The sequence below is a fragment of the Mobula birostris genome, chromosome 10, assembly GCF_030028105.1.
Source record: "Mobula birostris isolate sMobBir1 chromosome 10, sMobBir1.hap1, whole genome shotgun sequence".
In the NCBI taxonomy this organism is placed as follows: Eukaryota; Metazoa; Chordata; class Chondrichthyes; order Myliobatiformes; family Myliobatidae; genus Mobula; species Mobula birostris.
Window position 1 is genome coordinate 42953205 of NC_092379.1, and position 26981 is coordinate 42980185.

Genomic DNA, 26981 nt, shown 5'->3' on the forward strand with positions numbered 1-26981 from the left:
GCTAAGGCTGCTGGGGAGAGTTTAAACTAGAATGGTTGGGGGCTGGGAACCGAACTGAAGAGACTAGGGAAGAGGGGGTTGGCTCACAAATAGAGAAAGCTTGTAGACAGTGCGAGAGGGAGGATAGGCAGGTGATAGAGAAAGGATGCTCTCAGACCGAATGTTTGAGATACGTCTATTTTAACGCAAGGAGTGTTGTGAACAAAGCGGATGAGCTTAGAGCGTGGATCAGTACTTGGAGATATGATGTGGTGGCCATTAGAGACTAGGATGGCTCAGGGACAGGAATGGTTACTTCAACTGCTGGGTTTTAGATGTTTCAACAAGGACAGGGAGGGAGGCAAAAGAGGTGGGGGCGTGGCACTGTTGATCAGAGATAGTGTCACAGCTGCAGGAAAGGTGGACGCCATGGAGGGATTGTCTACGGAGTCTCTGTGGGTGGAGGTTAGGAACAGAAAGGGGTCAATAACTTTACTGGGTGTTTTTCAGAGGCCACCCAATAGTAACAGGGATATCGAGGAGCAGATAGGGAAACAGATCCTGGAAAGGTGTAATAATAACAGAGTTGTCATGATGGGAGGCTTTAATTTCCCAAATATCGATTGGTGGATCCCAAGAGCAAGGGGTTTAAGATGGGGTGGAATTTGTTAGGTGTGTTCAAAGGTTTCCTGACACAATATGTAGATAAGCCTATAAGAGAAGACGCTGTACTTGATCTGGTATTCGGAAATGAACCTGGTCAGGTGTCAGGTCTCTCAGTGGGAGAGCATTTTGGAGATAGTGATCATAATTCTATCTCCTTTACCACAGCACAAGGCTAATAGGAAGGAGCTTAAGAAGGAAATTAGGAGAGCCAGAAGAGGCCATGAGAAGGCCTTGGCAGGCAGGGTTAAGGAAAACCCCAAGGCATTCTACAAGTATGTGAAGAGCAAGAGGATAAGACGTGAAAGAACAGGACCTATCAAGTGTGACAGTGGGAAAGTATGTATGAAACCAGAGGAAATAGCAGAGGTACTTAATGAATACTTCCGTATTCACTATAGAAAAGGATCTTAGTGATTGTTGTGATGACTTGCAGCAGATTGAAAAGCTTGAGCATGTAGATATTAAGAAAGAGGATGTGCTGGAGCTTTTGGAAAGCATCAAGTTGGATAAATCGCTAGGACTGGATGAGATGTACCCCAGGCTACCGTGGGAGGCGAGGGAGGAGATTGTTGAGCCTCTGGTGATGATCTTTGAATCATCAATGGGGATGGGAGAGGTTCTAGAGGATTGGAGGGTTGCCGATATTGTTCCTTTATTCAAGAAAGGGAGTAGAGATAGCCCTGGAAGTTATAGACCAAAGAGTCCTACCTCAGTAAGTTGATGGAGAAGATCCTGAGAGGCAGGATTTATGAACATTTGGAGAGGTATAACATGATTAGGAATAGTCAGCATGGCTTTGTCAAGGGCAGGTCGTGCTTTACAAGCCTGATTTAATTTTTTGAGGATGTGACTAAACACAATGATGAAGGAAGAGCAGTAGACGTAGTGTATATGGATTTCAGCAAGGCATTTAATAAGGTACCCCATGCAAGGCTTATTCAGAAAGTAAGGAGGCATGGAATCCAAGGGGACATTGTTTTGTGGATCCAGAACTGGCTTGCCACAGAAGGCAAAGAGTGGTTGTAGGCAGGTCATATTCTGTATGGAGGTCGGCCTCAGTTATCTGTTCTGGGACCCTTACCCTTCGTGATTTTTATAAATGACCTGGATGAGGAAGTGGAAGTGGAGGGATGGCTTAGTAAGTTTGCTGAGACACAAAGGTTGGAGGTGTTGTGGGTAGTGTAGAGGGCTGTCAGAGGTTAGAGCGGGACATTGATAGAATGCAAAACTGGGCTGAGAAGTGGCAGACGGAATTCAACCCAGATAAGTGTGAAGTGGTTCATTTTGGTAGGTCAAATATGATGGCAGAATATAGTATTAATGGTAAAACTCTTGGCAGTGTGGAGGATTAGAGGGATCTTGGGGTCCAAGTCCATAGGACGCTCAAAGCTGCTGCGCAGGTTGACTCTGTGGTTAAGAAGGCATACGCTGTATTGGCCTTCATCAATCATGGAACTGAATTTAGAAGCCGAGAGGTAATGTTGCAGCTATATAGGACCCTGGTCAGACCCCACGTATAGTACTGTGGTCGCCTCACTACAAGAAGAATGTGGAAGCCATAGACAGGGTGCAGAGGAGATTTACAAGGATGTTGCCTGGATTGGGGAGCATGACTTATGAGAATGGGTTGAGTGAACTCGGCCTTTTCTCCTTGGAACGATGGAGGATGAGAGGTTACCTGATACAGGTGTGTAAGATGATGAGAGGCATTGATCATGTGGATAGTCAGAGCCTTTTTCCCAGGTCTGAAATGGTTGCCACAAGAGGACACAGGTTTAAGGTGCTGGGGAGTAGGTACAGAGGAAATGTCAGGGGTAAGTTTTTTACTCAGAGAGTGGTGAGTGTGTGGAATGGGCTACCGGCATCGGTGGTGGAGCCAGATATGATAGAGTCTTTTAAGAGACTTTTGGATAGGTACATGGAGCTTAGCAAAATAGGTGGCTACAGGTAAGCCGAGTAATTTCTAAGGTAGGGACATGTTCGGCACAACCTTGCGGGCTGAAGGGCCTGTATTGTGCTGTGGTTTTCTATGTTTCAATGCAAGTTTTTTTTATGCAGAGAGTGGTGAGTGTGTGGGATGGGCTGCCAGAGGCGGCGGTGGAGGCGGAAACGATCGGGTCTTTGAAGAGACACCTGAATGGATACATGGAGCTTAGAAAAATAGAGGGCTATAGGTAAGCGGAGTAATTTCTAAGGTAAGGACATGTTCGGCACAGCTTTGTGGGCCGAAGGGCCTGTATTGTGCTGTAGGTTTTCTTTGTTTCTATGAGTCTCCTCTGCCATTCCATCATGGCTGATTTATTTTTCCTCCCAACCCCATTCTTCTGCCTCCTCCCATATCTTTTCACGCCCTTAACAAATCAAGAATCTATCAACCTCCACTTTAGATATACTCAATGACTTGGCCTCCAAAGCCGCCTGTGACAATGAATTCCACCGATTCAGTACCCTCTGGCTAAAGAAATTCCTCCTCACTTCTGCTGTAAAGGGACGTCCTTCTATTCTGAGGCTGTGCCCTCTGGCCCCAGACTCTTGCGCTATTGGAAACCGCCTCTGTGCGTCCCTTTTATCCATACCTTTGCTCGAGCACTTTGGGAGGGTTTAAGCTGGTGAGGCAGCAGGGCTGGGACACAGGATACTAGTGTAGCAGGTGTTAACTCAGAATTCTATGTCAAACTCACTGAACAGGCAGGTCCGGTAAGCAGAGAAGGCAGAAATAAGTGGGAAAGCACGAGAGGGCTGGGAGGTTTAACCACATGTTTCCGAACATAGAAATTCACAGCACATTACAAGCCCTTCGGCCCACAATGTTGTGCCGACCAGGTAACCTACTCTAGAAACTGCTTAGAATTTCCCTAGCGCAGCAGTCCCCAACCACCGTGCTGCGGACCAGTACCAAGCCACAAAGCATGTGCTACCGGGCCGCGAGGAAACGACATGATTTGGCGATAGGAGTCGCTGCACCTTTCCTCATTCCCTCTCACCCACTGTTCAGCTTGAACACACGCGAGGTCATTACTCGCACATCATCCATGTCAGCATGGGAATAAGATCAGCTCCTCGAGCTTGCAAATGACGGTGGGCTGAAAAGTATGTTTGACATAACATCTCTGGCGACATTCTGGATCAAAGTCAAGGCTAAATATCCTGAGATAGCCATGAAAGCACTGAAAACGGTGCTTCCATTTCCAACATATCTCTGCAATGAATGCAACGAAAACTAAATTGCGGAAAAGACTGGACATAAGGAACCCCCTTCGAGTATCGCTGACTCCCATCAGCCCGTGATAGGACCGTCTTGTTGCAGGGAAACAAGCCCAGGGCTCCCACTGAATCAGCGATATTGGTGTGTTGCAATGATTTTATATGCTCATGCGGGGAAAATACGTGCTGTGTGTTTAATATCCAAATGTTACTTAAAATGTTATGATGCTATTGATTTATAAGTCACTTGTAGAACCATACAACAATTACAGCACGGAAACAGGCCATCTCGGCCCTTCTAGTCCGTGCCGAACTCCACTCTCACCTAGTCCCACCGACCTGCACTCAGCCCATAACCCTCCATTCCTTTCCTGTCCATATACCTATCCAGTTTTTCTTTAAATATTTTCTTTTTCTTCCTTCTTGTCATAGGAAGCATGGAGAAGATCTAGAGGGGACACAGGGGAGACTTGCCAGGAGGCTGCCTGCATTAGAGAGCGTGTCTTATGAGGAAAGGTTGAGTGAGTTGGGGCTTTTTCTGTTTGGGGTGAAGGAGGATGAGAAGTGTGGATAGAGTGGACAGCCAGAGACTTTTTCCCAAGGCAGAAATGGCCAATACCAGACGCATAATTTTGAGATGATTGGAGGAAGGTACACAGGTAAGATTTTTGTTTCACACACACAGAGTGGGTGGGTGTGTGGAATGCCCCGCCAGGCGTGATGGTAGAGGCAGATGCATTAGGGGCATTTGACAAATTCTTAGATAGGCACACAGATGATAGAAAAATGGAGGGCTATGTAGGAGGGAACGGTTAGATTGATCTCAGAGTAGGTTAAAAGATCAGCACAGCACTTTAACACAGTGCTTTAACGTTCTATGTTCTAGGTACAATTGCTCTGCCTAGTTTGCCAACTAACCAATTCACCATCATTAGCACTAACACTGCAAGACAAAGCTCACATTTTTATGTCATCTTCTAAACTTCTAGCCACATCCAAATCATTTACAGGAGAGTTCCAGCACAGATTCCTGTGGTACGCCACGGGGTAATCACAAAAGCTGATCAGCAAATCAACTTTGAACCCAATTTGTGAAGTTACTTCGGATCCCTCGGTCTCTTGCTCATTTGGGGATTTTGTCAAAATATTTACCGAAGTCCCTGTAGACAACACCAACTGCATGAGTACACCCGTAACTCCAAGAAACTCAAACTGGCCGACAGAATCACCGCTTGCACGCTGACCATTTCTGATGAAGCTCTGCCCAAGTGCAGCTGAATCCCGTCCCTCGAGACTTTTTACAACACCCTTTCTACCAGTGATGTTAGATTCACAGCTCTGTAGTTACCAGTTGCTGCCTTCGTCGAAGAACGGCACCGTACTGCTGGGATCCAGTTACCTGGCACCTGTTCTGTGACAATTTAGGATTTTAAACAACCAGGATCCTTGAACACACACAAAATGCTGGAGGAACTCTGCAGGCCAGGCAGCATCGGTGGAAAAGAGTACAGTCGACATTTCCAGCCGAGACCTTTCGGCAGGAGTGGAGAAAAAAGATGAGTAGATTTAAAAGTTGTGGGGGGGGGGGTGGAAGGTGAGTGGAGAAAGAAATACAAGGTGCTGGGTGAAACCAGGAGGGGGGAGGGATGACGTAAAGAGCTGAGCAGATATCACAGAGTGAGAGAAGGTTTCACTGACTCCCGTCGAAGGGAAGCAGAGATCACGGAGGGGGAGCAATGAGAGAGGGTTTCACTAAACTCTCAAAGAGACCTTGGGAGCTCAGCCCTTCCTTCCCATAACAGCCAAGGATACATTTCATCGGGCCTTGGAAACATATCCATATCCAACCCCACTAAAGACTCCTAATAACTCGGTTTCTTGCCCTGCTCGAGTTTTCCAGCCACATCCTTCTCTCACTCTGTTTCTCACGAAGTTTTCCTGGATCCCCCCTCCTTTGGGCCATTCCCTTTGAAATCGTTCGTGCTGATATCAGAGAAGTTGAGGTTCTGTACTGCTATAACCTGATAACTCGCACAACTGTGTTTTGCCTTTCTCCTTCGTATCCAGGACATCTTTGAGGAGCGATGCCTCAAAAAGGCGGCATCCATGGTGAAGGACCCCTGCCACCCAGGACATGCCCTCTTCTCACTGCTACCCTCAGGAAGGAGGCACAGAAGTCTGAAGGCACACACTCAGCGATTCCAGAACAGTCTCTTCCCCTCTGCCATTTCTGAATGGACACTGAACCCATGCTCTACTTCACTACTTTTTATTTCTGTTTCCGCACTATTATTTTATATGTTTACTGTAATTCACAGTTTTCTCTATTATTATGTGTTGCACTGTGCTGCTGCCACAAAGACAGCAAATTTCACGACATTATGCCGGTGACGTTAAACCTGATTCTGATATCCTTGCTTCTGTACCTCATGCTGAATACTGGGAGAGCTGTCACATGTGACCACTCCTAGGGACTACCTGTACACTGTTATTTAAAGCTCTTTTTGCATATTCCTCCAAGGAATGTGTGGGCATCACAGGTTGAAGTGGTATTTAATTCCTTTGTGGTGGGCTGCAGCCCTTGAGGTTTGGGTGCACCCACAATGCAGTTAGGGTGGGTGATCCAGGATTCTGACCCAGTCAGTGTCAATGCCCTGGTTCAGATTTTTACTGCTATGCTGTAGGCATTTCATTTTAGCAGTTCTGTAAGAGCAATCTGTTCTGCTTTCAGCCTGTTTGGGTCTGAGCTCAGGAATGAGGTGTCATCCAATCAGGATGGTAGAATTGGGAGAAGGTGCTAGAGATTACTGGGCAGAGGGGTCTTTGTTTGGCCGGAGCTGGGAGAAGACAGGAGGAGAGATGGTGGACGATGAGGGTGCTTTCTGCAGATGAATGGCTTCAAGGAGGAAGGACCAATAATCCTGTGGGAAAGCCTCTTTGTTCACGATGGATTTCCAGTTACCTTCGGAAGGTGTTGTGTGCTTTCACGCAGGCCGAGGGAGGGTCCAGTGCGCGATTTACAGAGAAGTTCAAGATTTGAGCTCCACTGTGCAGTTGTGACTTTTTAAGTAGAATGGGCCCTTCTTGTTTTTTCTCTCTTTCTTTCCTTTAATAACTGTTTGCTTAAGTTAACATTCTTAAATATACTCCTGAATAATTCTATGCAGTGAACAATCTGCTATTTTTTGCTGACAGGCGATTGCCAGGGGCAGTAAATCACACAGCATTCACACAAACCGGGGTTTGGGTAGGCGAGACATCCCAACCTCACGGATTTTGCGGGACCAAAGTCACATACACCTTAGATGTACGAAGCCTGAAGTTTCTCCCCGCGGAGTCCGGTGGCTGTTTGCGAGGGGCTAAAAGGCTGCATTTCCAGAGACGCCCAGTGAAAAGGGGGTTTCAGAAGTAATGGCAATATATTTCCAAGTCCGGTTGGTGTGCAGCTTGCAGGTAATATTCCAATGTTTTGCTGTTCTTGGCTGTTTACATCAAGTTCAAGTTTAATTGTCATTCATGAATACCCATGAATACATCCAAACGAAACAGTGTTCTTTCAGGGTCAAGGTACAAAACACAGTACCAACAGTCATACACAGCACGTGGCACATATAGCAGTAAAATATAGTCACACAACAAATATAGTCCAAGTCCCTGAGTCCATGAACGTTGCAGCAGTCTGTAGTCGAACACATACATCCTGCCTTCTGCCAAGCAAACACTTTGGGGGAGAGGGACAGCACCAACGTTAGCTTAAACGCTGCGCTACACCACCTCCAGTGCCAGCTCTTGATGCCTCTCTCCTGGGTGGCTGCAAACAAGCGGCCCCATGGCTTGAGGCCACATCCGCTCACCCTGCAGGGGTGTCAGTCACCCCTGCTGCCAGCCCCTGTAGTCCGCAATAAATCAGAAGACCAGACTTGCAGCATTACACATTAACAATGCCAAACAGGGTTTTGCAATCACAAGAAAACAGACTAAGACAATTGCTCGCTGCCAGTCTGCACGCCAACCACATTGCTGACTCTCTGACACAGGGAGCAGAACGATCTGCCCCAAGTCCAGCTTCTTCAGTTTCTACGCCGTTGGGGTAGGCCGCAGCACTCTTTAAGTGCTTAACTTCCAGCAGGGTCTTGAGATTGTAAAGAAATAAACAAAAGATAGTAACACGTTTGGCTGGCCCTGTAGAACCCGCCGCACCCCAGCACACTGCCATCTTACCGGAAGTTCACCAGTAGAGGCTTGTGGATTAGTAAGGTGTGTCCCAGAATGTCCTCCTCCTTGATATTTCAGTAATATATCAATATTACGGTGCCACGCCCACCACACCATTCACTGAGTGAATCGTTCAGCCATTCAACCCTCTCTATGACAGTAACAATATCACCCTCCTGTGAGCTCATTTGCTTTACTAGTAACGTTGCTTACACCAAAATAAATATAATCTTGCATTTCTTATCAGACTGAGGTTTGCTCTCCTTACTGGGCTTGCTTTGTTTCCCTTCGATATTTAACTCCACTGCCACCTCAACTGTAAATGTGGCCTGTGGCCCATCCCTATGAGTTTGAATCCCAGCGAGCACTCCCGCAGGCTGTTAGCCCTGTTTTGGTCCAGCCCGCGCAGGCATATCTTTCTGAGGTGTTCCTGCTGATCCAGAGGTCTAAAGTTCAAAGTACATTGCTACCAAAGTATGAACTCCATATACAAGCAGGAGATTCGTCTTCTTGCAGGCAGCCATAAAGCAAAGAAACACAAGAGAATCCATGGAAAAAGAAAGAATCCTACACAGCAAAGACTGTCAGACACGCAATGTGCCCAAAAAGAACAAATCGGGCAAACAAGAATAAAAAAATAGTAAACCAGTAAGAAACAGAACATGAACCGCAGGGTCGCCGAAATTAGGCCCACAGGCAGGGAGCCAGTTCAGATCAGTAGATGGCTGCAGGCCACAGCAAGGGAGTCAGTTCTGTGCTGAGAGAAGTGAAACCAGTCCAGGGGCCCAATGGTTGCAGTCCACAGCCAAGGAGCCAGTTCAGCATTTTATCTGAGCCAGGGTCCCAATGGTCGCAGGGCACAGCCAGCAAGTCAATTCAGTGCGGAGACAAGTGCTGACAGTGACAGTCGGTTCACTGCTGAGGTATGTAAAGCCTCACAGAGAAGTTAGTCTTTCCCCCTGCGACTCTTTAAACTTTTTAACCTGGCTCATTGTTGAAATCGACTGAACACCACTTCATTTTCCCCTCTCAGGCCACTCTCATCCAACCTGAAGTCCACTCCCAGCAATGGCCGCGGCCGCTGCACCTGCATTCTTGAGAGTCCAGCTTGCCAAATCCTTGAGGATACCGCAAAAATGCCAGGTTGTGCAGACCTCTCGACACCCTCCAGAACCTATCAAGCTCCACTTTAGATACACCCAATTACTTGGCCTCCTATCGCCGCCTGTGGCGATGAATTCTGTAGACTCACCACGCTTCGGCTAAAGAAATTCTTCATCTCCGTTCTAAAGGGATATCCCTCTGTTCCAAAGGCTGTGCCCTCCAGTCCGAGACTCACCCACTTTAGAAACATCCATTTTATCTGGGCATTTCAACTGAATCTCTCCATCACCTTGTCCAAACTCCAGCAAAGCCCAGGCCCATAAAATAAATCCAGGGAAAGAAGTTAATTCCGCAACTGGAATGACTGTGGGGGCCTTTAAGTACACTTGTAAATTGAAACTAGTTGCGTCAAAAAACTTACAATTCCCTCAGCCAGATAATGTATAATGTCCATTTCAAGGTACTCAGATCTCTAAGCAAAAGACAGAGCCATAGTCCACTACAGCACGGAAACAGACCCTTGTGAAATAAAACTTGAAAGCTGTAAGCCATCTGGTGGGTCAACAGGTCATTAAATCAGTTGTCCTTCAGCTAACACCATCAGTCCATTTCCACAGGGACGGTTAGGAACTCTGCTCCACGAAATCATAAAAAGTCTCACCCTCAACTCAATTTTTACTCCAGACACCTTGCAGATTAAACACAAAACACCACTACACCTCAGCAAATAACGCAAGCACAGAAGCTCGTATCAAGCAGATGTCAATATTGGAAGGAGCAGCTTTGGCAAAGTGTTAATTGATTTTTTGCAGAATCTAAACATTCACAAAGAATATATTAAAAGAACATTTTAAACAAATCCATATTATTTTTGTTAAATTCTTTATTCTTTAGTGTGTGTTCTAACTGTACGTTTTATTCATGAAATATTTTAGCAGCTTGTGAAGTGTAATGGAAGTATTGTCAAAGTTATACTCACGTTATGCAGAACAGAGTGGTCATTCTGCAATGGTAGTCGGAGTCACTAGCCATGGGCAAATACATTGTCAAAGCTATACTCATGTTAATGCAGAAGAGGGTGGTCATTCTGTGAAGGTAGTTGGGGTCACTGGCCTTGGGCAAGTACATTGTCAAAGCTATACTCACGTTAATGCAGAACAGGGTGGTCATTCTGTGATGGTAGTTGGGGTCACTGGCCATGGGCAAGTACATTGTTAAAGCTATACTCACGTTAATGCAGAACAGGGTGGTCATTCTGTGATGGTAGTTGGGGTCACTGGCCATGGGCAAGTACATTTTCAAAGCTATACTCACGTTAATGCAGAACAGGGTGGTCATTCTGTGATGGTAGTTGGGGTCACTGGCCATGGGCAAGTACATTGTCAAAGCTATACTCACGTTAATGCAGAACAGGGTGGTCATTCTGTGATGGTAGTTGGGGTCACTGGCCATGGCAAGTACTTTCGGCACAATGGCGGATTCTGCCCAGTCTTTGCCAAACTTCTCCACCAACTTGGTCAAGTTGTTGGTCGCGGCCTCGCGAATGGCGTACACTGCAAGACAGCATTGACAGGTCAAGAAATGATCTGATCGCTGTTACTACTTGATTTTCAAATATGTACCTTGCTGATAAAATACAAAGTTCCGAAATGAAATGCTCGTACCACCTTCTTCAAAGTGTCAACCTGTTCCATACCAAGTTACACACAGTGGAGGAAATTATGCACTTGGAAAGTAGCATTTTAATATACTTATTTATCATTGATTATTTATTGAGATACAGCGTGGAACAGGCCCTTCTTGCCCTGTGAGCCACCCCCGATTAACCCTAGCCTAATTATAGGACAATTTACAATGTCCAGTTAACCTACCAACCAGTAGGTCTCTGGGAGGAAACAGGAGCACCCGGAGGAAACCCACGCAGTCAGGCTGAGAACGTATAAACTCCTCACAGGTGGCAGTGGGAATCGAACCCAATTGCAAAGTGTTGCGCTAACCAGACGCCACTGTGTTGCCCCATTAGATACTTAAAAAATACTTCGAATAGATTACCATTATTTATTACTTAGTAGTCTGATTGGTCATTGTAAACTGTCCTGTGATGAGGCGAGGGTTAAATCGGCCGGTTGCTGGGCAGTGCGTCTCGTTGGGCCTGTTCCATGCTATTCTCGAATAATTAAATAAATAAACGTATCGGTCAAAGTCAAGTCTGTTTCTTGTTGCCATGTGTACAAGAGTACGACAAGATTGCTTGCAGCAGTAATAACTGGGGGGGAGGGGGGCGCCGGTGTTTGAACTATGATGGTATTGGACATTGGGCAGGAACCTGGGAGTACAAACTGGGATGAATGCACTCAGAAACACACAATTGAAATGTGGAAGTCGTTTTGGGCTTCACTTGGATGGAGCTCTGCAGAGTTTTGTCCCACTGAGACAGGGAAAGAACAGAAGGGTGAAGGAGCCATGCTTGACAAGAGATGCGCAACAGCTAGTCTAGAAGCATAGGATGCAAAGATCAGCCTGGGCTCCAGAGGGTTACAATGTGGCCAGGGAGGGAGTGAAGAATGGACTTCGGAGAACTAGGAGGGGCCACGAGAAGGACTTGGCGAGTTGGATTCAGAAGAACAAACTTGAAGAACAGGTGGATGGCCAGAGTGAGAGTCTGGGCCGGCCAGAGCTAAAAGAGGCAAAATGTTTGGAGTCGGTGGACTTTGGGGGAGATCCGCAATGAATACTTTTCTTTAGTAATCAGCAGTGAGAGGGACCTTGATGCTTGCGAGGGCAGTGATATGCTGCAACATGTTGACATTGAGAAAGAGGATGTTCTGGAATTTTGAAAAGCCCTAGGATAGATAAGTCCCCGGGGCCAGATGTGATATACCCCAGGGTTACTACGGGAAGCAAGGGAAGAGATTGCTGCACCTTTAGTGACGATCTGGGCATCCTCACTGGCCAGTCCTCACCGGAGGAAGTACCAGATGATTGGAAGTTGGCAAATGTTATTTTCTTGTTCAGGAAAGAGAGTGGGGATGACCCTGGGAATTATAGACCAGTCAGTTTTACTTCACCGGTGGGCAAATTACAGGAGAAGATTCCTACAGACAGGATTTACAAGAAGCATAGTCTGATTCGGGAGAGTCAGCATGGCTTTGTGAGGGGCATGTCGTGTCTTGAGCCTGACCCAATCCTTTGAGGATGTGACAAAGCACAATGAAGGATTTTTGGTTCGGCACCTGCTAGGGTCACTCAGCATCATGGAAGCACCAGTAAGATGACATGGACAACTTTGAAGGACTTTCGTTCAACAAAAGTAACGATTCATCAAGGCTTTACTCACCGCGATCCACCAGCCACGTCATGCACAAGGAGTTCAACTTCTCATCAAAAAACTCCACTCCCTAAACAGGTTTTGACAAAAGAAAGAATGTTGATAAAATAACCCCTCGAATTTCTAGTAGAACATGCCAACTTGCCACATTTGCATTCTAGCCGTCTTCACCTTTCGCTACTTACCAGTACAGTTTGCTAACTCCTTTGAGCCAATGGTGAAGGGGTCACACAAGAAAGACTGGCAACGTGCTCTAATAAACTGCACAAAACTAGATTGTGCCGTGGCAGAAGGCTACACAGAAGATACCCTATCTAAGGTACTTGCATCTAGTATTTTGACTATCCTTAATTAATTTCTTTGTGTCAATACCAGAACTATGATCCATGAAAAATAGGAAAAATCTTAAAAGTGTCCGATGGTTTAATGCAGACACTAAGAACGTTACTGACCACTATCGGTGGCGTAGCAGTTGGCCTGACACTGTTACAGCTTGGGAATTCTGATGTCACCTGTAAGGAGCCAGTACATTTTCCCTGCGGAACGCGCGGGTTTCCTCTCACAATCCAAAGACGCACCAGTTGGGAGGTTAATTCATCACTGTTACCTGTCCCTGTTTAGGCTAGGGTTGGATCAGAGATTGCTGGGCAGCACGGTTCGAAGGGCAGGAAGGGCCTTATTCCTCCATGTACCTTTAAATAAATAACCCAGTGAATCCTATGCTACCACATCCACAGCAGGGTGCTATTTCAACTTCACCATTTAAACGTAATTATGCATGTGCTGGATTATTTAGATTACAGATCCCACACTCCTGACCCGCACAGTATCTCTCTTCGTCATGACAGTGCAGCATTCTACATTCACGTCTCCCATGTGGTTAAAACATTCCACTTTCTACATTCAGTCACTGGGAACAAGTTAGCCTTTGCATAATTCTCAGGTTACTTTGCTTCATATCCAGCACAGCTAACAATTCCCAGGGTAACCACGTGGCTGAGTAGCCCAACCACAACCTCTGCCCGTGACTCTGACTCAGACCTTGACAACTCTTTACCATAGAAAGTACAGCACAGAAACAGGCCCTTTGGCCCTTCTTGGATGTGCCGAACCATTTTCTGCCTAGTCCCACTGACCTGCACAAGGACCATATCCCTCCATACACCTCCCATCCATGTATCTGTCCAATTTATTCTTAAATATTAAAAAAGAACCCATATTTACCACCTCGTCTGGCAGCTCATTCCATACTCTCACCACTGTCTGTGTGAAGAAGCCCCCACCAATGTTCCCTTTAAACATTTCCCCCCTCACCTTTAACCCATGTCCTCTGGTTTTTTTCTCCCCTTGCCTCAGTGGAAAAAGCCTGCTTGCATTCACTCTATCTATACCCATCATAATTTTATATACCTCTATCAAATCTCCCCTCGTTCTTCTACGCTCCAGGGAATAGTCCTAACCTATTCAACCTTTCTCTGTAACTGAGTTTCTCAAGTCCCGGCAACATCCTTGTGAACCTTCTCTGCACTCTTTCAACCTTATTGATATCCTTCCTGTAATTTGGTGACCAAAACTGAACACAATATTTCAGATTCGGCCTCACCAATGCCTTATACAACCTCATCATAACATTCCAGCTCTTATACTCAATACCTTGATTAATAAAGGCCAATGTACCAAAAGCTCTCTTTACGACCCTATCTACCTGTGACACTACTTTTAGGGAATTTCTATCTGTATTCCCAGATCCCTCTGTTCCACTGCACTCCTCAGTGCCTTACCATTAACCCTGTATGTTCTACCTTGGTTTGTCCTTCCAACATGCAATACCTCACACTTGTCTGTATTAAACTCCATCTGCCATTTTTCAGCCCATTTTTCCAGCTGGTCCAAGTCCCTCTGCAGGCTCTGGAAACCTTCCTCACTGTCTACTACACCTCCAATCTTTGTGTCATCAGCAAATTTGCTGATCCAATTTACCACATTATCATCCAGATCATTGATATAGATGACAAATAACAATGGACCCAGCACTGATCCCTGTGGCACACCACTAGTCACAGGCCTCCACTCAGAGAAGCTATTCTCTACTACCACTCTTTGGCTTCTTCCATTGAGCCAATGTCTAATCCAATTTACCACCTCTCCATGTATACCTAGCGATTGAATTTTCCTAACTAACCTCCCATGCCGGACCTTGTCAAAGGCCTTACTGAAGAAAATCTACTTTGTGTTTGCACACCGAAACTGAGAGCGATTTGCTTCCTTAAAACCAAATACATACTAAATCCGGTATGATACAGGAGAGCTTAAGTAAGCTACAGAGAGTTATAAAATTAGTCAGCTCCATCGTGTGCTCCAGCCTCCGTATTATCCAGGACATCTTCAAGGAGCGGTGCCTCAAAAAGACACTGTCCATCATTAAGGGCCCCACCAGCCTCTTCTCATTGCTACTACCAGAAAGGAGGGACAATTTGTCTGAAGACACACTCACTGATTCAGGAACAGCTTCCTCCCCTTTGCCATACGATTTTTGAGTGGACACCGTACCCATGAACACTACCTCAGTACTCCTGCTAGTTACCGACACAGAGGAGGAATCTACAACAACCAGTTTACAACCAGCACGTCTTTGGGATGGAGGAGGAAATCGGAGCACCTGGCAGAAACAGAGATGAGGAGTGATTTCTTCAGCCAGAGGGTGGTGAATCTGTGGAATTGATTTCCATGAACAACCGTGGAGGCCAAGATATTGGGTATAATTAAGATGGAGGCTGACAGGCTCTTCATTAATCAGGGTGTGAAAGGATATGTGGAGAAGGCAGGAGAATAGGGTTGAGAGGGATCACAAATCAGCCATGGTGGAATGTTGGAGCAGACTCAATGGGCTGAATGGACTAATTCTGCTCTCAAGGTCATTTGCTTCCAAACAATTGGTTTATTGATCATTACAGAATATCTGTCTGGTGCTTCCCTCTCCCTTCCCCTTTTCCCAATCAAAGATTCAAAGGTTCACTTATTTGTTTTCAAACATCTCTTTATTGCTTTTACAGAATGAAAAATAAACACATTCGATCATCCATAGGTTTGAAAGTGCAACAAGGTTAAAGAAAAAGGGAAAAATAAAATACATCAGAAATAAAAGGAAAAACAACGCACAAAAAAAGCAAACACCCGGCCATTAAAACCAAGCTGTCAATTCAATTTGTTACTTTCATATTCCAAATATTGTTCTCCAGAAACTTGTAGAAAATATCCCAAATTTCCCGACATTTGCCAAGTTTGTTTTTCTGTGATGTAGTTGATCTTTTCTAGAGCAAGATACAAAGTCACTCCTTTCAGCCATTGTGAAAGTCCACTGGTTGTGGGTTTCTTCCATGAATAGGCTATGCAACGTCTGGCTTTCAAAAAACAAATATTAAGCAGAGACCTTGCATTTTTGGAGGTTACAAAGTCCTTTGGATGAATGTTCAGAATACATAATTTAGGATCAAGGAGCACCTTTTTTCCAATAATCTGACTAATCAAATCCAGCACCTTCTTCCAGAAGCAGATTATCTGGGGGCACTCGCACATACAATGGAACAGAGACCCCTTTTAGTGATTACATTTAAAGCATGTTTCTGGAATGTTGGGGTTAAAGTGACGAAACCTGACTGGAGTAATGTACTGTCTGGTTATCCGCTTAGAATGAGTGTTCACTGACTGGGTTTGAACGAAGGAACAAGTTTCTGACCACTCTTTTTCTGACAGGTTCTCATGCAAATCAGTTCTCCATGCTTGTAGCATGTTGTTTGATGACTCTTTGCATTTACTTGCAAACAATTTGTATGTAGCCCCCTGGTAAGCCTAGACTCGCTCAGCTCGCTTTCGTCTAGGGGGAGCAGCTTTCAGCCCCGCCAAACGGGGAGATCAAGTTTGTGTGGATGCTGTGTGATGTACCCCACACCGCCAATTAACCGACAGTACGCCATATGCCATTAAATGATTACACTTTATAAGTATTTCTTGGTGATGGGTTAGTAGAAACAAATAGAATAAAGGTGCCAAGTCAGTAACTATCAGTTCGGTGCACACTCGTTGGAGCTCTTACAGAACCGGGTCCCCCTTCCTCCAATCAATGTCCTCTGAACTCCGCCAACTCACGAATGGGACCACCCTCGGTGATCCACCAAACACTCCACACGAGTCTGTCCTCGTCTCCTATCCTCGCTGAAGACCCTGGGCCTCGGACTCCCGCTCGGGGTCCGTGCCGTTGCCCAGCTTACAGCATCTCTCTCCTCGCGTCTCCTCTCTCTGTCCCCATCACGCCTTCTGCCCAAAGCCCACGAAAAAGAATAGCTTACAGACACACAAGAAAGAATACCATCTATCCCAATTGGTTAGCAAATGAATACAATTCCTGTATCAGTAATTATAACCCAAACAAGCTGCTCTAGAGAACCACTGTCTCAGCAGTTAACAGTACAGAGAAGCCATTTTATTAGCCTTAGCAAGTAACATAAAAGAAGAAACCCTACATGTATAATTCAGACACTTGTCCCCTAGCTTCAGATAATTTCAGAGTGATGTCTTCTAGGGTAAATAAAGGAGGGAGCTTCAAACTGTAACTTTGCCTGGACATAATAAAACTTTGCAACTAAAGGCATTTAAAAAAGTGTTTTGTTGGAATTCCATATGTGGCCTTGAGTTCTTCAAAAGACATAAGTGAATTGCCATTATAAAGATCAGACACCTTAGCTATGCCTCGGGGCGACCAAGTTTTAAAACTAGGATCCGCTCTGCCGGGCTGGAGCTATCATTACCAAAGGTAGGAGTAAACTGGGATAACTGTGATGTCTCACCCATTTACGCAAGAGCATCGTGCCAAATCATTGTTGTATTTTTTAAGAAAGGGATTTTAGATTGTGTGACCAGGTTTTTCTTATTTGCTGAATACATATATAGTTCTAGAGGGATATTGATCAACTGGGATTCCATTGAGACCCAAGGAGGGGAGTGATCCTTAACAAAATAAAACATTCCTGCTCTAATTTGGGCCGCCCAGAAATACCATATAAGATTTGGTAGCTGTAAGCCACCTCTATCATACGGCAGATATAACAGGGAAAGCCTGAGTCTTGGACATCTATTATTCCAGATGAAATTAGAAAAACATTTCTTTAATAAATAAAAGAAAGAGTAAATAACTACATAGGGATTGGATAATTATGTCTGCGGGCAGGAGCAAGCATGAACAAATTAGGATATAAACACCTGCAATGGTTGATACTTAGGCTTATATACAACATTTTGGACCAGTGGAAATGGTCCAGAAGGGTTATATGGAAACTATTATTACCATTTTTCTTAACAACTAATTCCATTACTTAGCCTAATTGGTTAGATTTACCACAGTACATAATTATCTATTTAAATGTTTATTTTCCTTTTATATCATCTCAATGTGTACTTAAGAATGTATAAATAATTGTAGTTTTATACATATAAAAAAATGGAAAAGGTTATATGTGTGAAAAAAGTACGTGATATTTGTGAATTCCTTATCCAAATAAAAATAAAATTAAAAAAAAATAAATAAAAGAAAGATGATGGAGGAGAAAGTGGGATAGATTGGAAAAGGTACAGGAACTTCAGTAAAATTGACATTTTTAGAACGTTTATGCGTCCAATCAAATTTATGAGCAATTTCGTCCATCTGTTTGTAAGTTGAGTAACTGAGTCTGTGAGAGGTTTATAATTAGTTGGGATAATTTTACCAATAGTAGGAGTAATTTTAACACCCAAATAGGTAAACCCTGTTCTGACAAAATTACGTCATCCATGTACAGGGCTATGCGATGTTCTACATCTCCTATAGTTATTCCTGCTATGTTAGCCTGTTTTCAAATTGCCATAGCAAGTGGCGCAATGGCCAGGATAAGCAGGAGGGGAGATCCCTGTCTTGTTCCCCGTTGGAGTTTAAAAGATGCCGAAAAAAGCAGGTTAGTTAAAACTTCAGCCTGTGGGTTAGAATACAGAAGCTGTATCTTAGAAATTTTCCCCCTATTCCACTCCACTCTGTCGAAGGCTTTCTCGGCATCCAATGACAGAATAGCGCTATCGGAGCTTCCAGATTTTTCATAAAGTATATTAAGCACTCTTCGAATGTTGTGGAAGCCCTGCCTTCCCTTACAAACCCATTTTGGTCAGGGTGGACCATTTTTGGCAAGAGTGGCTCCAGCCTCCTAACTAATCCCTTACAGAGAATTTTGAGATCATTGTTCAGATGTGAGATTGACCTATAAGATCCACAAAGGGATGGTGGTTTTCCAGGTTTTAACAGTAGTGTGATTGCTGCCATATTAAGAGAGGAGGGAAGGGATCCATTGTCAAATGACTCCTGATACATATCAAGCAGAGGTGGTATTAGTTTAGTCTTAAAGATTTTATATATTTCAATCGGAATTTCCATTGGGCCCAGGAGTTTTCCCTCCCTTCATGTTAGTTATAGCTGCAGACAATTCTTTAGCCTCTAAGTTAAACTCCAGTGATGTCAAGGACGTTTCATCTCGGGGTATAAATTGTAACAAGTCGAGAAATTCCGTTTGTATTTGTGGAGCTGAATCTGAATATTCTGAGCTGTACAGATCTTGGTAAAATCTCAAAAAGATATTGTTTATTTCCTCTGCGACAACCGTTGTCACCCCCTCATCTGATTGTATGGAGTTTATTGCCCTTTCTGTTTGTGTCTGTTTGATGTGCAGGCCAAAGGTTCACTTATTATCATGTACAACTCTGAAATTTGTCTTCCCCAGATAGCCATGAAACAAAGAAAAAACATGAAAGTCATTGAATGGCATCCTGATCATCAGCCCCCCCCCCAAAACCACCCCTCCCTCCACACAGAAAATGGAACAGCAACAATCCCAGCCCACCCCCCACACAAAAACTAACAGAACATTTTACCCTGAAACACCCTCCCCTCGCACAACAAAATGAAAAGAAACAGACAATATAAAAACAGAATATAAAATCCCCAAGTCTGACAAAGTCCGCAGTCCTTAAACAGGGGTCTAAACCTGATTGTCTAAACCAGGGGTTTCCACCCCTACTTGGTTAATGGTCAATTAAAAAAAAGGTTGGGAGCCCCGAGTCTAAAGTAAGACTACCCATGTCAGTGGGCTACAAGTATAATTGTTACTATCGCACATTTGCTTCTGGTGCAAAAGGAAAGAAGATGTTCAAAGTTATTTCCGTCTTTAAACTAAAGTATCAATTTGATATGGGCAATCATTTCCATTCTGCAAATCATCCATATGGAAGCATTGCTAATAGACTATAAAAACATTTTAGAATAAACCACCCACCAGCAGCCCTGCAAGCAGAGGCATGTACTCGATTATCGCAAGGCGCACTCTCCATTTGGCATCTTCTGCTAATTCTACAATGGCTGGCAGGAGAGACTGTGCTAACTGGTGAATTCCAATAACTTCATTCACGCAGTCCAGATTGGAGATAATGTTCAAACGGACCTCAGGGCACTAGGAAGGAAAGGCAATTTTCTGAGTACAGCAAAGGTGAAAAACATTCATACTGCGAACGCTGTCTGACAAACACACTGGCGCTCCCCAGACTCTCTGCTTTCAAAGTATCATCTTGGACATTTATGAAATATTAATCCCACAAAAGAAATATGAATGCCACTTTCACACTTACAGTACTTAGGCACATGCACATCTAGCCAGGGTGCCAATGACTTTTGCACAGAACTGTACTTGCCAACGTGCAGTGGAGAGCAAGTTTGTAAATCTGGCGGGAGCACAGGATGTTGGGAATGGTGAGAGTGGAGCACCCACGGGAGGGGTGTGAGAGAGGTGGCTGAGGTGGACTGCCAGGGGCAGGAGGGTGTGGTGCGAGTGGAGACACACTCAGCCCTGAGAACACAAGCAAGGGCATTTGATTCCAAACAATTGGTCTATTGGTCATTACAGAATGTCTCTCTGGTGCTTCCCGCTCCCTTCCCCCTTTTCCCAACCAAAGAGTCAAAGGTTTGTTTATGATCAAAGCACGTATCCAAATACAACCCTGAAATTTGTCTTCTCCAGATAGCCACGAAGCAAAGAAAGAAGATGAAAGTCACTCAGAGAGAAGCATGAAACCTACACCTCCCCAGCCCTGGTACAAAAAATAATGGCATCCTGATCATCTGATCCCCAAAACTACCCCTCCCGCCACACACAAAATGGAATAGCAACAGCGACCCCCCCCAATCCATCCCCCGCACGAAAAACTAACAGAGCATTTTACCCCCAAACACCCTCCCCTCACACAACAAAACGAAAAGAATAAGGCGATGAAGAAAACAGAATATAAAAACCCTAAATCTGAAAAAGTCCACAGTCCATAAACACAAATGCAGAACCAGGATATCATCCTACGCTATCACCGACATTCACCAAAAGAGGGGGACAGGGACACAACTCCCCTCTCCCTGCCCCCTTCCCACTCTCAGTCCACATCAGAGACCCATATCAGACATCTGCGAGGTTTATCATCACTCACAGATGTCAAGAAATTTGATTGTTTTTTGCGGCAGCAGCAGCACAGTGCAGTATATAAGAATTACTACAGGACCGTGCAAAACTCAGACACCCTAGCTATATACACCAGCCTAAGACTTTTGCACAGTACTATACATTATGGTCCAAGTTATGGTCACACCAGCAGTATGCCAGAAATTCGAGAGTCAGTTAGCAGAAGTGAGTGCAGTTGCTTTTATTAAGGAGAAGGTGCTTGGGAAGCTGAAAGTTTTGAAGGTAGTCAAGTCACCTGGACTAGATGGGCTACACCGCAGGGTTCTGAAAGAGGCAGCTGTAGAGATTGGGGAGGCATTAGTAATAATCTTTCAAGAGTCATTAGAATCTGGAATGGTTCCAGAGGACTGGAAATTTCCAAATGTCACTTCACTCTGAAGGGAGGGAGGCAAAAGACATGAAACTATAGGCCCTTCAGCCTGACTTCAGTGGTTGGGAAAATGTTGGGAGTCCATTATTAAGGACGAGGCTCCCAGTACTTGGAGGTGCATGGTTTCCTTAAGGGGAAATTACAGGCAGGATAGACAAGGGAGGGTCAGTGGATGCTGTTTACTTGGAGTTTGACAAGATGCCGCACATGAGACTCCTTAACAAGTTAAGAGCCCATGGTATTACAGAAGATATCCTAGTAAAGATAGAAGATTGCCTGACTGACGGGAAGCAAAGAGTTGCAAATGAAAGGGGCCTTTTCTGGTTGACTGCAGGTGACCATTAGTGTTCCACAGGGGTTGGTATTGTGACCGTTTCTTTTCAAGCAGATGTCAATGATCTGGACAACGGAATTGATGGCTTGGTGGTCACATTTGTGGATGATACCAAGATAGGTGGAGGGGCAGAGAGTCTGTAGAAGGACTTAATAGATTGGGAGAATAGCAAGGCAGTGGCAGTTGGAATATACTGCACTGACCGAAAGTGTTTCTGGTAGGTAGGATTTCTCAGCCTTGGGCGGCAGCCCGCTTAGGAGAGGGAAAACCCTGATTTTAAACCTCCACTGCCTTGCAGTCATGCCCACCCATGGGAAAGGCTTTGGGGGTAAACCCCTAAGGCAGTTTGATGTTGTTTACAGCTTCACTCTGGCAACCTCTGCGATGACACTGGTGCCGAGCTGTATTGGCGCTTGCCCTTCCCTTCGACAACATGAGTGATGTGGAGAGGGGGAGCCTGCTGCATGGGAAGAGCCGGTCCTTCAAACCTTCCTGCCCAGGAGAGGACACAGTCCACCAGAGGCACAAACCCATCATCCCCGGGATCGAAGGGTGCCTACTACCAGAAACGTATGGCCATGCACTTTGGTAGAAGGAGTAAAGACGTGTACTATTTTCCAAATGGGCAGAAAATTCAGAAATCAGACGTGCAAAGGCAATTGGGAGACCTCGTGCAGGGTTCCCTAAACGTTATCTTGCAGGCTGAGTTGGTGGTACGGAAAGAAAATGGAATGTTGGCATTCATTTTGAGAGGACTAGAAAAGATATAAGGGTAATGCTGAAGCTTTATAAGGCATTGGTCAGAACGCAGTTGGGGGTATAGTGAGCAGCTTTGGGCCCTTTATCTAAGATGTGCTGATATTAGAGAGGGTTCACGAGAATGATCCTGGGAATGAAACATACAGGAGGAGTGCTTGACGGCTCCGGCTCTGTCCTCGATGGAGTTCAGACGGGAAGGAAGAGGGGTGAATCTCATTGAAACTTATGGAATATTAAGAGGCCTAGAACAGAGAGGAGGTTTCCTGTGACCAGAGGGCACAGCCTCAGAATACAGGGACGTCCATTTAGAACAGAGCTGAGAGGAAATTTCTTCAGGAAAGGGCGGTGGATCTGTGGAATCCATCAACGCTGAAGGCTGTGGAGGACGAGTCATTGGGTATACTTAACGTGGAGGGTGACAGGTTCTTGATTAGTCAGGGTGTTAAAGGTTACGGGGGAGAAGGCAGGAGAATGGGGCCGAGAGGGTAATAAGCCAGCCATGATGGAATGGCTAAGCAGACACGATGGGCTGAGTGGCCTAATTCTGTTCCTGAGTCTTAATTTATTGTCCGTTCACTCTCCCTGAGTGCAGGCGAGCTCCTCGGGAGGGCCATGGGAGGAAACAACGGTCATTTTGTGAAAAGCTGCATTTCACAAAAGAAAAACACTTGAATTTCTGCGTTTGAGAAATCTTTCTGCACCTTTGGCATAAATAGATGCAAGATACTAATTACTATTAAATTATCCAACAGTTCAAATCATGATTCGGCAGGCTTTTTTCTTGATTTCATTTCAAACTAACAAATAATTCAAGGCTTGAATTAACAGCTGCCAATTTGAAGATGTACACTTTGAATCTGTCAGCTGTGCCTGGAAAATCGAGGCATTTCTGACATTTGGGGAATCTTTTCGGGTGTAGCACATGAAGGGAATCAAGTCTGCAGACATTGGAAATCCAGAGCAATTCACCCAAAACGCTGGAGGAACTCAGCAGCTCAGGCAGCATCTATGGGAATGAGTAAACAGTCGGTGTTTCAGGCCGAGGCCTTTTATCGGGACTGTAAAGGGAGGCAGAAGATGCTAGGATATAAAGGTGAGGAGAGGGGAAGGAGGCCAGCTGGAAGGTGTTAGGTGAAGACAGGTGGGTGGGAAAGGTCAATGGCTGGAGAAGAAAGAATCTGAGAGAGGAGAGGAGAAGAGAGTGGACCACAGGAGAGATGGAAGGAGGTGGGGACCCAGGGAGAAGTAATAGACAGGTGAGAAGTAAAAGCTCAGAGTGGGGAATTGAGGAAGGAGAGGAGAGGGGAGAGATTTTTTTTACATTTTTAAAAATAATCTTAATTCTGTAAAAATAATGAAAGAATGCAAATTTCCATATAAATTAAAAAAATCCAGAATTTGCACATGCAACAGTTTTGTTTAAGTTCACGCCAAAATAAACAAGGAACTTGATGGATGGAGAAATAACAGCTCCATCACACCATTAACCGATTCATCTTTAATCCAATATGCACTCAGATTACAAACCAGCTCACATCACTGCTTCTAAAGAACGCACTGCACATTTGCTCTTATCTGAAGCTCTCAAACTAAAAGAACAGTTCGAGAGACTCCGGTGGAAGAAACAGTTGTTATTCCATTCATGATTCATAAAAACATAAGAAATCGGAGCAGGAGTAGGCCATCCGGCCCATCAAGCCTGCCCCGCCATTCAGTAAGATCATGGCTGACCTGTCCATAAACTCAGCTTCACCTACCTGCCTTTTCCCCATAACCCTTAATTCACCTACTATCTATCCTCTCCAGCCCTTTACCTTTCCCACCCATCACCTGCCTTCAACTCCCCTCCCCTACACACCAACCTTTCCCATCACCTGGTCTACCTATCACCTACCGGCTTGTACTCCCCCCATCCTCCCAACCTTCTTATTCTGGTGCCTTCCCCCTTCCTTTCCAGTCCTGACGAAGGGTGTCAGCCCAAGGGTTCATTCCCCTCCATAGATGCTGCCTGACCTGCTGAGTTCCTCCAGCATTGTGTGTGTGTGTATGTGTGTGTGCACGCGTGTGGCTGTGGATTGCCAGCATCTGCAGAATCTGTGATTATAACACTTTAGAATGCTGGACATCACCGCACAGCTCCAAGCAAACGGCAGTTACAATGTTTGTCAACAGGAAAGAAAGCAGATGAACATGGGCCAACTGCTGTCCCCTTCCAGGAATCGATATCAGTGAGAGTAAAAGCCTAGACACATCAGTCTGTGTTGCAACACGTCCCATTCTGGCACACTTATCCAGATACCTGTATCTTGTGGTGGAGCATGGACTGCTCGTCACCTTCAGCAGATGTACAAGTTCCAGAGATGACAACCAACTTTTTGATCGCCTAATGAACAATAAGCGACCTTTCCTCAGCACTCTGGACTTGACAACAGCTTCCAAACAGCACACAGAAGAAAGCTCTCCATTGGTGTTAGCCTGATTTCGGTAGGCTAATCAAATATTATCCACGATGGCCACCAGTCACGCAAGGGGTATGTTAAAGTTTGTACTTCATGATAAAATTACCTTATCTTTGAGCTGAGCCAAGACCAGGGGAAGCAGGTGCTCAACAGTGCTGTCCTTGCCCAGGATGGTGGACAAGCCCATAATAACAGAGGCCAGAGCTGACTTCACGTGTTGATTGGTGTCAGACACAAGTTCCTGGAAAAGAAACACAAAAAATGATCAAATGAAAACCCAGACAGGTATCTCAGTCAACACGCACAAAATGCTAGAGGAACTCAGCAGGCCAGGCAGCACCTACAGAAATGTCGACTGTACTGTTCCCCATAGAAGCTGCCTGGCCTGCTGAGTCCCTTCAGCATTTTGTGTGTGTTGCTCGGATTTCCAGCATCTGCAGATTTTCTCTTGTTTGTCATTTGATATCTCACTCATGATGCCATCCTGATCCACGTTCTTATGATCCACCTGGTCAGTCATGGATCATTCTTAAATAATTTCTTTTACAGTTTGATATTCTAGTTTATATAAATCATGGAACAGAACCGGCCCCATAACCCACAATATTATACTTAAATTCCTAATCAAGTGGGCAATCTAATCTACACGATGTCCATATTCTTCCGTTTTCCTCACATTCGTGTGCTTATCTAAACGTCATTAAAAGTCCCCGATATATCTGCCTCTACCATCACTCCAGGCAGCCAACACCATGTTAAAAAACCAGCAACACACACAAGATGCTGGAGGAACTCAGCAGGCCAGGCAGCACCTATGGAGAAAAGGACAGTCGACATTTCAGTCCAAAACCCTTCGGCAGAACTCAGCCCTTTGGGAGAGGGGGAGGGAGCAGGAGAGGGGGATGGGGAGGGAGTGGGAGAGGGGGATGGGACAGGAGAGGAGAATGGGACGGGAGAGGGGGCAAGATGTGACTCGTGCTTGGACACTGAGCTTTTCCAGTTACAAACAGTTCACACTGATAAATGGTGCCTGAATCCTCGTTTCAGACCCACCCAAAATACTGAGGGACTTTTTTCTGAAGTGAATGAGATGAGTTGCTACATTAATTTTAGATAGACTGTATAACCAGCCAAGAATTTGAGAAGGCATATTACCTTAACATACGGCAAGATGTGACATATTATGACAGTCTCCCTGCAATCTACTGGCAAGTTTTCACAGAAATCTGCAAGATAGAGTACTGCATGTTAGAGAGTTATTCTCAAACAAAACAATGGAGTCAGAGAAAAGTACAGCACAGAAATAGGCCCTTCAGCCCATCTATTCTGTGCCGATCCATTTAAATTGCCTACTCCCATCAACCTGCATCTGGACCATAGCCCTCAATACCACTACCATCTGCGTACCCATCCAAACTTATCTTAAACGTTGAAATCGAGCTTGCACGCACCACTTGCGCTGGCAGCTCGTTCCACACTCTCACCACAATGATAAATCAATAAAGTTTAACAGATTAAGCAATTGCTGAAAAGCATCTGCCTTAATATTTGTATCTTCTCACAAGATAGTGGCAAGAGAAAACATACATTCTGAAGCACTATTTAAGTCGCACAAGGAAAAGCAAGGCCAGCACCTACAGTGTAAACATCAAGAGTCAGCACAGGTTCAATTTTGGTACATCTGTACATTTTCCCGGGAGTAAACCCCGAGGGAAAAATCCGGAGCCGGATTCTCCGAGGCAATCCTACGTTGAGTTCAACGCTGACTGGCAACTCCTGCGATGCCACTGGTACCAAACTGTATCGGTCTCTGCCGATCCTTTGGACTCATCAGATGCGTGGAGAGGGGGAGCCTGCTACATGGGCAACAGCTTACTCTCCATATCATACTGCCCTGGCTTACGTATCACGTAGACAGCTGCACGTAACATCCATGGTGGACCCTGACCAACGGAGGGCCTCGGGTTAGGCAGTCAGTGGTACAAAC

The 26981-nt window shown here is 45.1% G+C and overlaps 1 protein-coding gene across 1 annotated transcript in view; it reads right to left on the bottom strand.

Moving 5' to 3' along the window:
• LOC140203634 (serine/threonine-protein phosphatase 2A 65 kDa regulatory subunit A beta isoform-like) overlaps nucleotides 1-26981 on the bottom strand; it is a 100204-nt gene that overhangs the window by 21568 nt on the left and 51655 nt on the right. Inside the window, exons 10-14 of the mRNA XM_072269682.1 lie at nucleotides 26150-26220; nucleotides 25101-25235; nucleotides 19846-20019; nucleotides 12506-12566; nucleotides 10567-10721 (exon numbers count right to left, since the gene is read on the bottom strand). Of these exons, the coding sequence (XP_072125783.1) occupies nucleotides 10567-10721; nucleotides 12506-12566; nucleotides 19846-20019; nucleotides 25101-25235; nucleotides 26150-26220 (596 nt within the window). The remainder of the gene's footprint in view (nucleotides 1-10566; nucleotides 10722-12505; nucleotides 12567-19845; nucleotides 20020-25100; nucleotides 25236-26149; nucleotides 26221-26981) is intronic.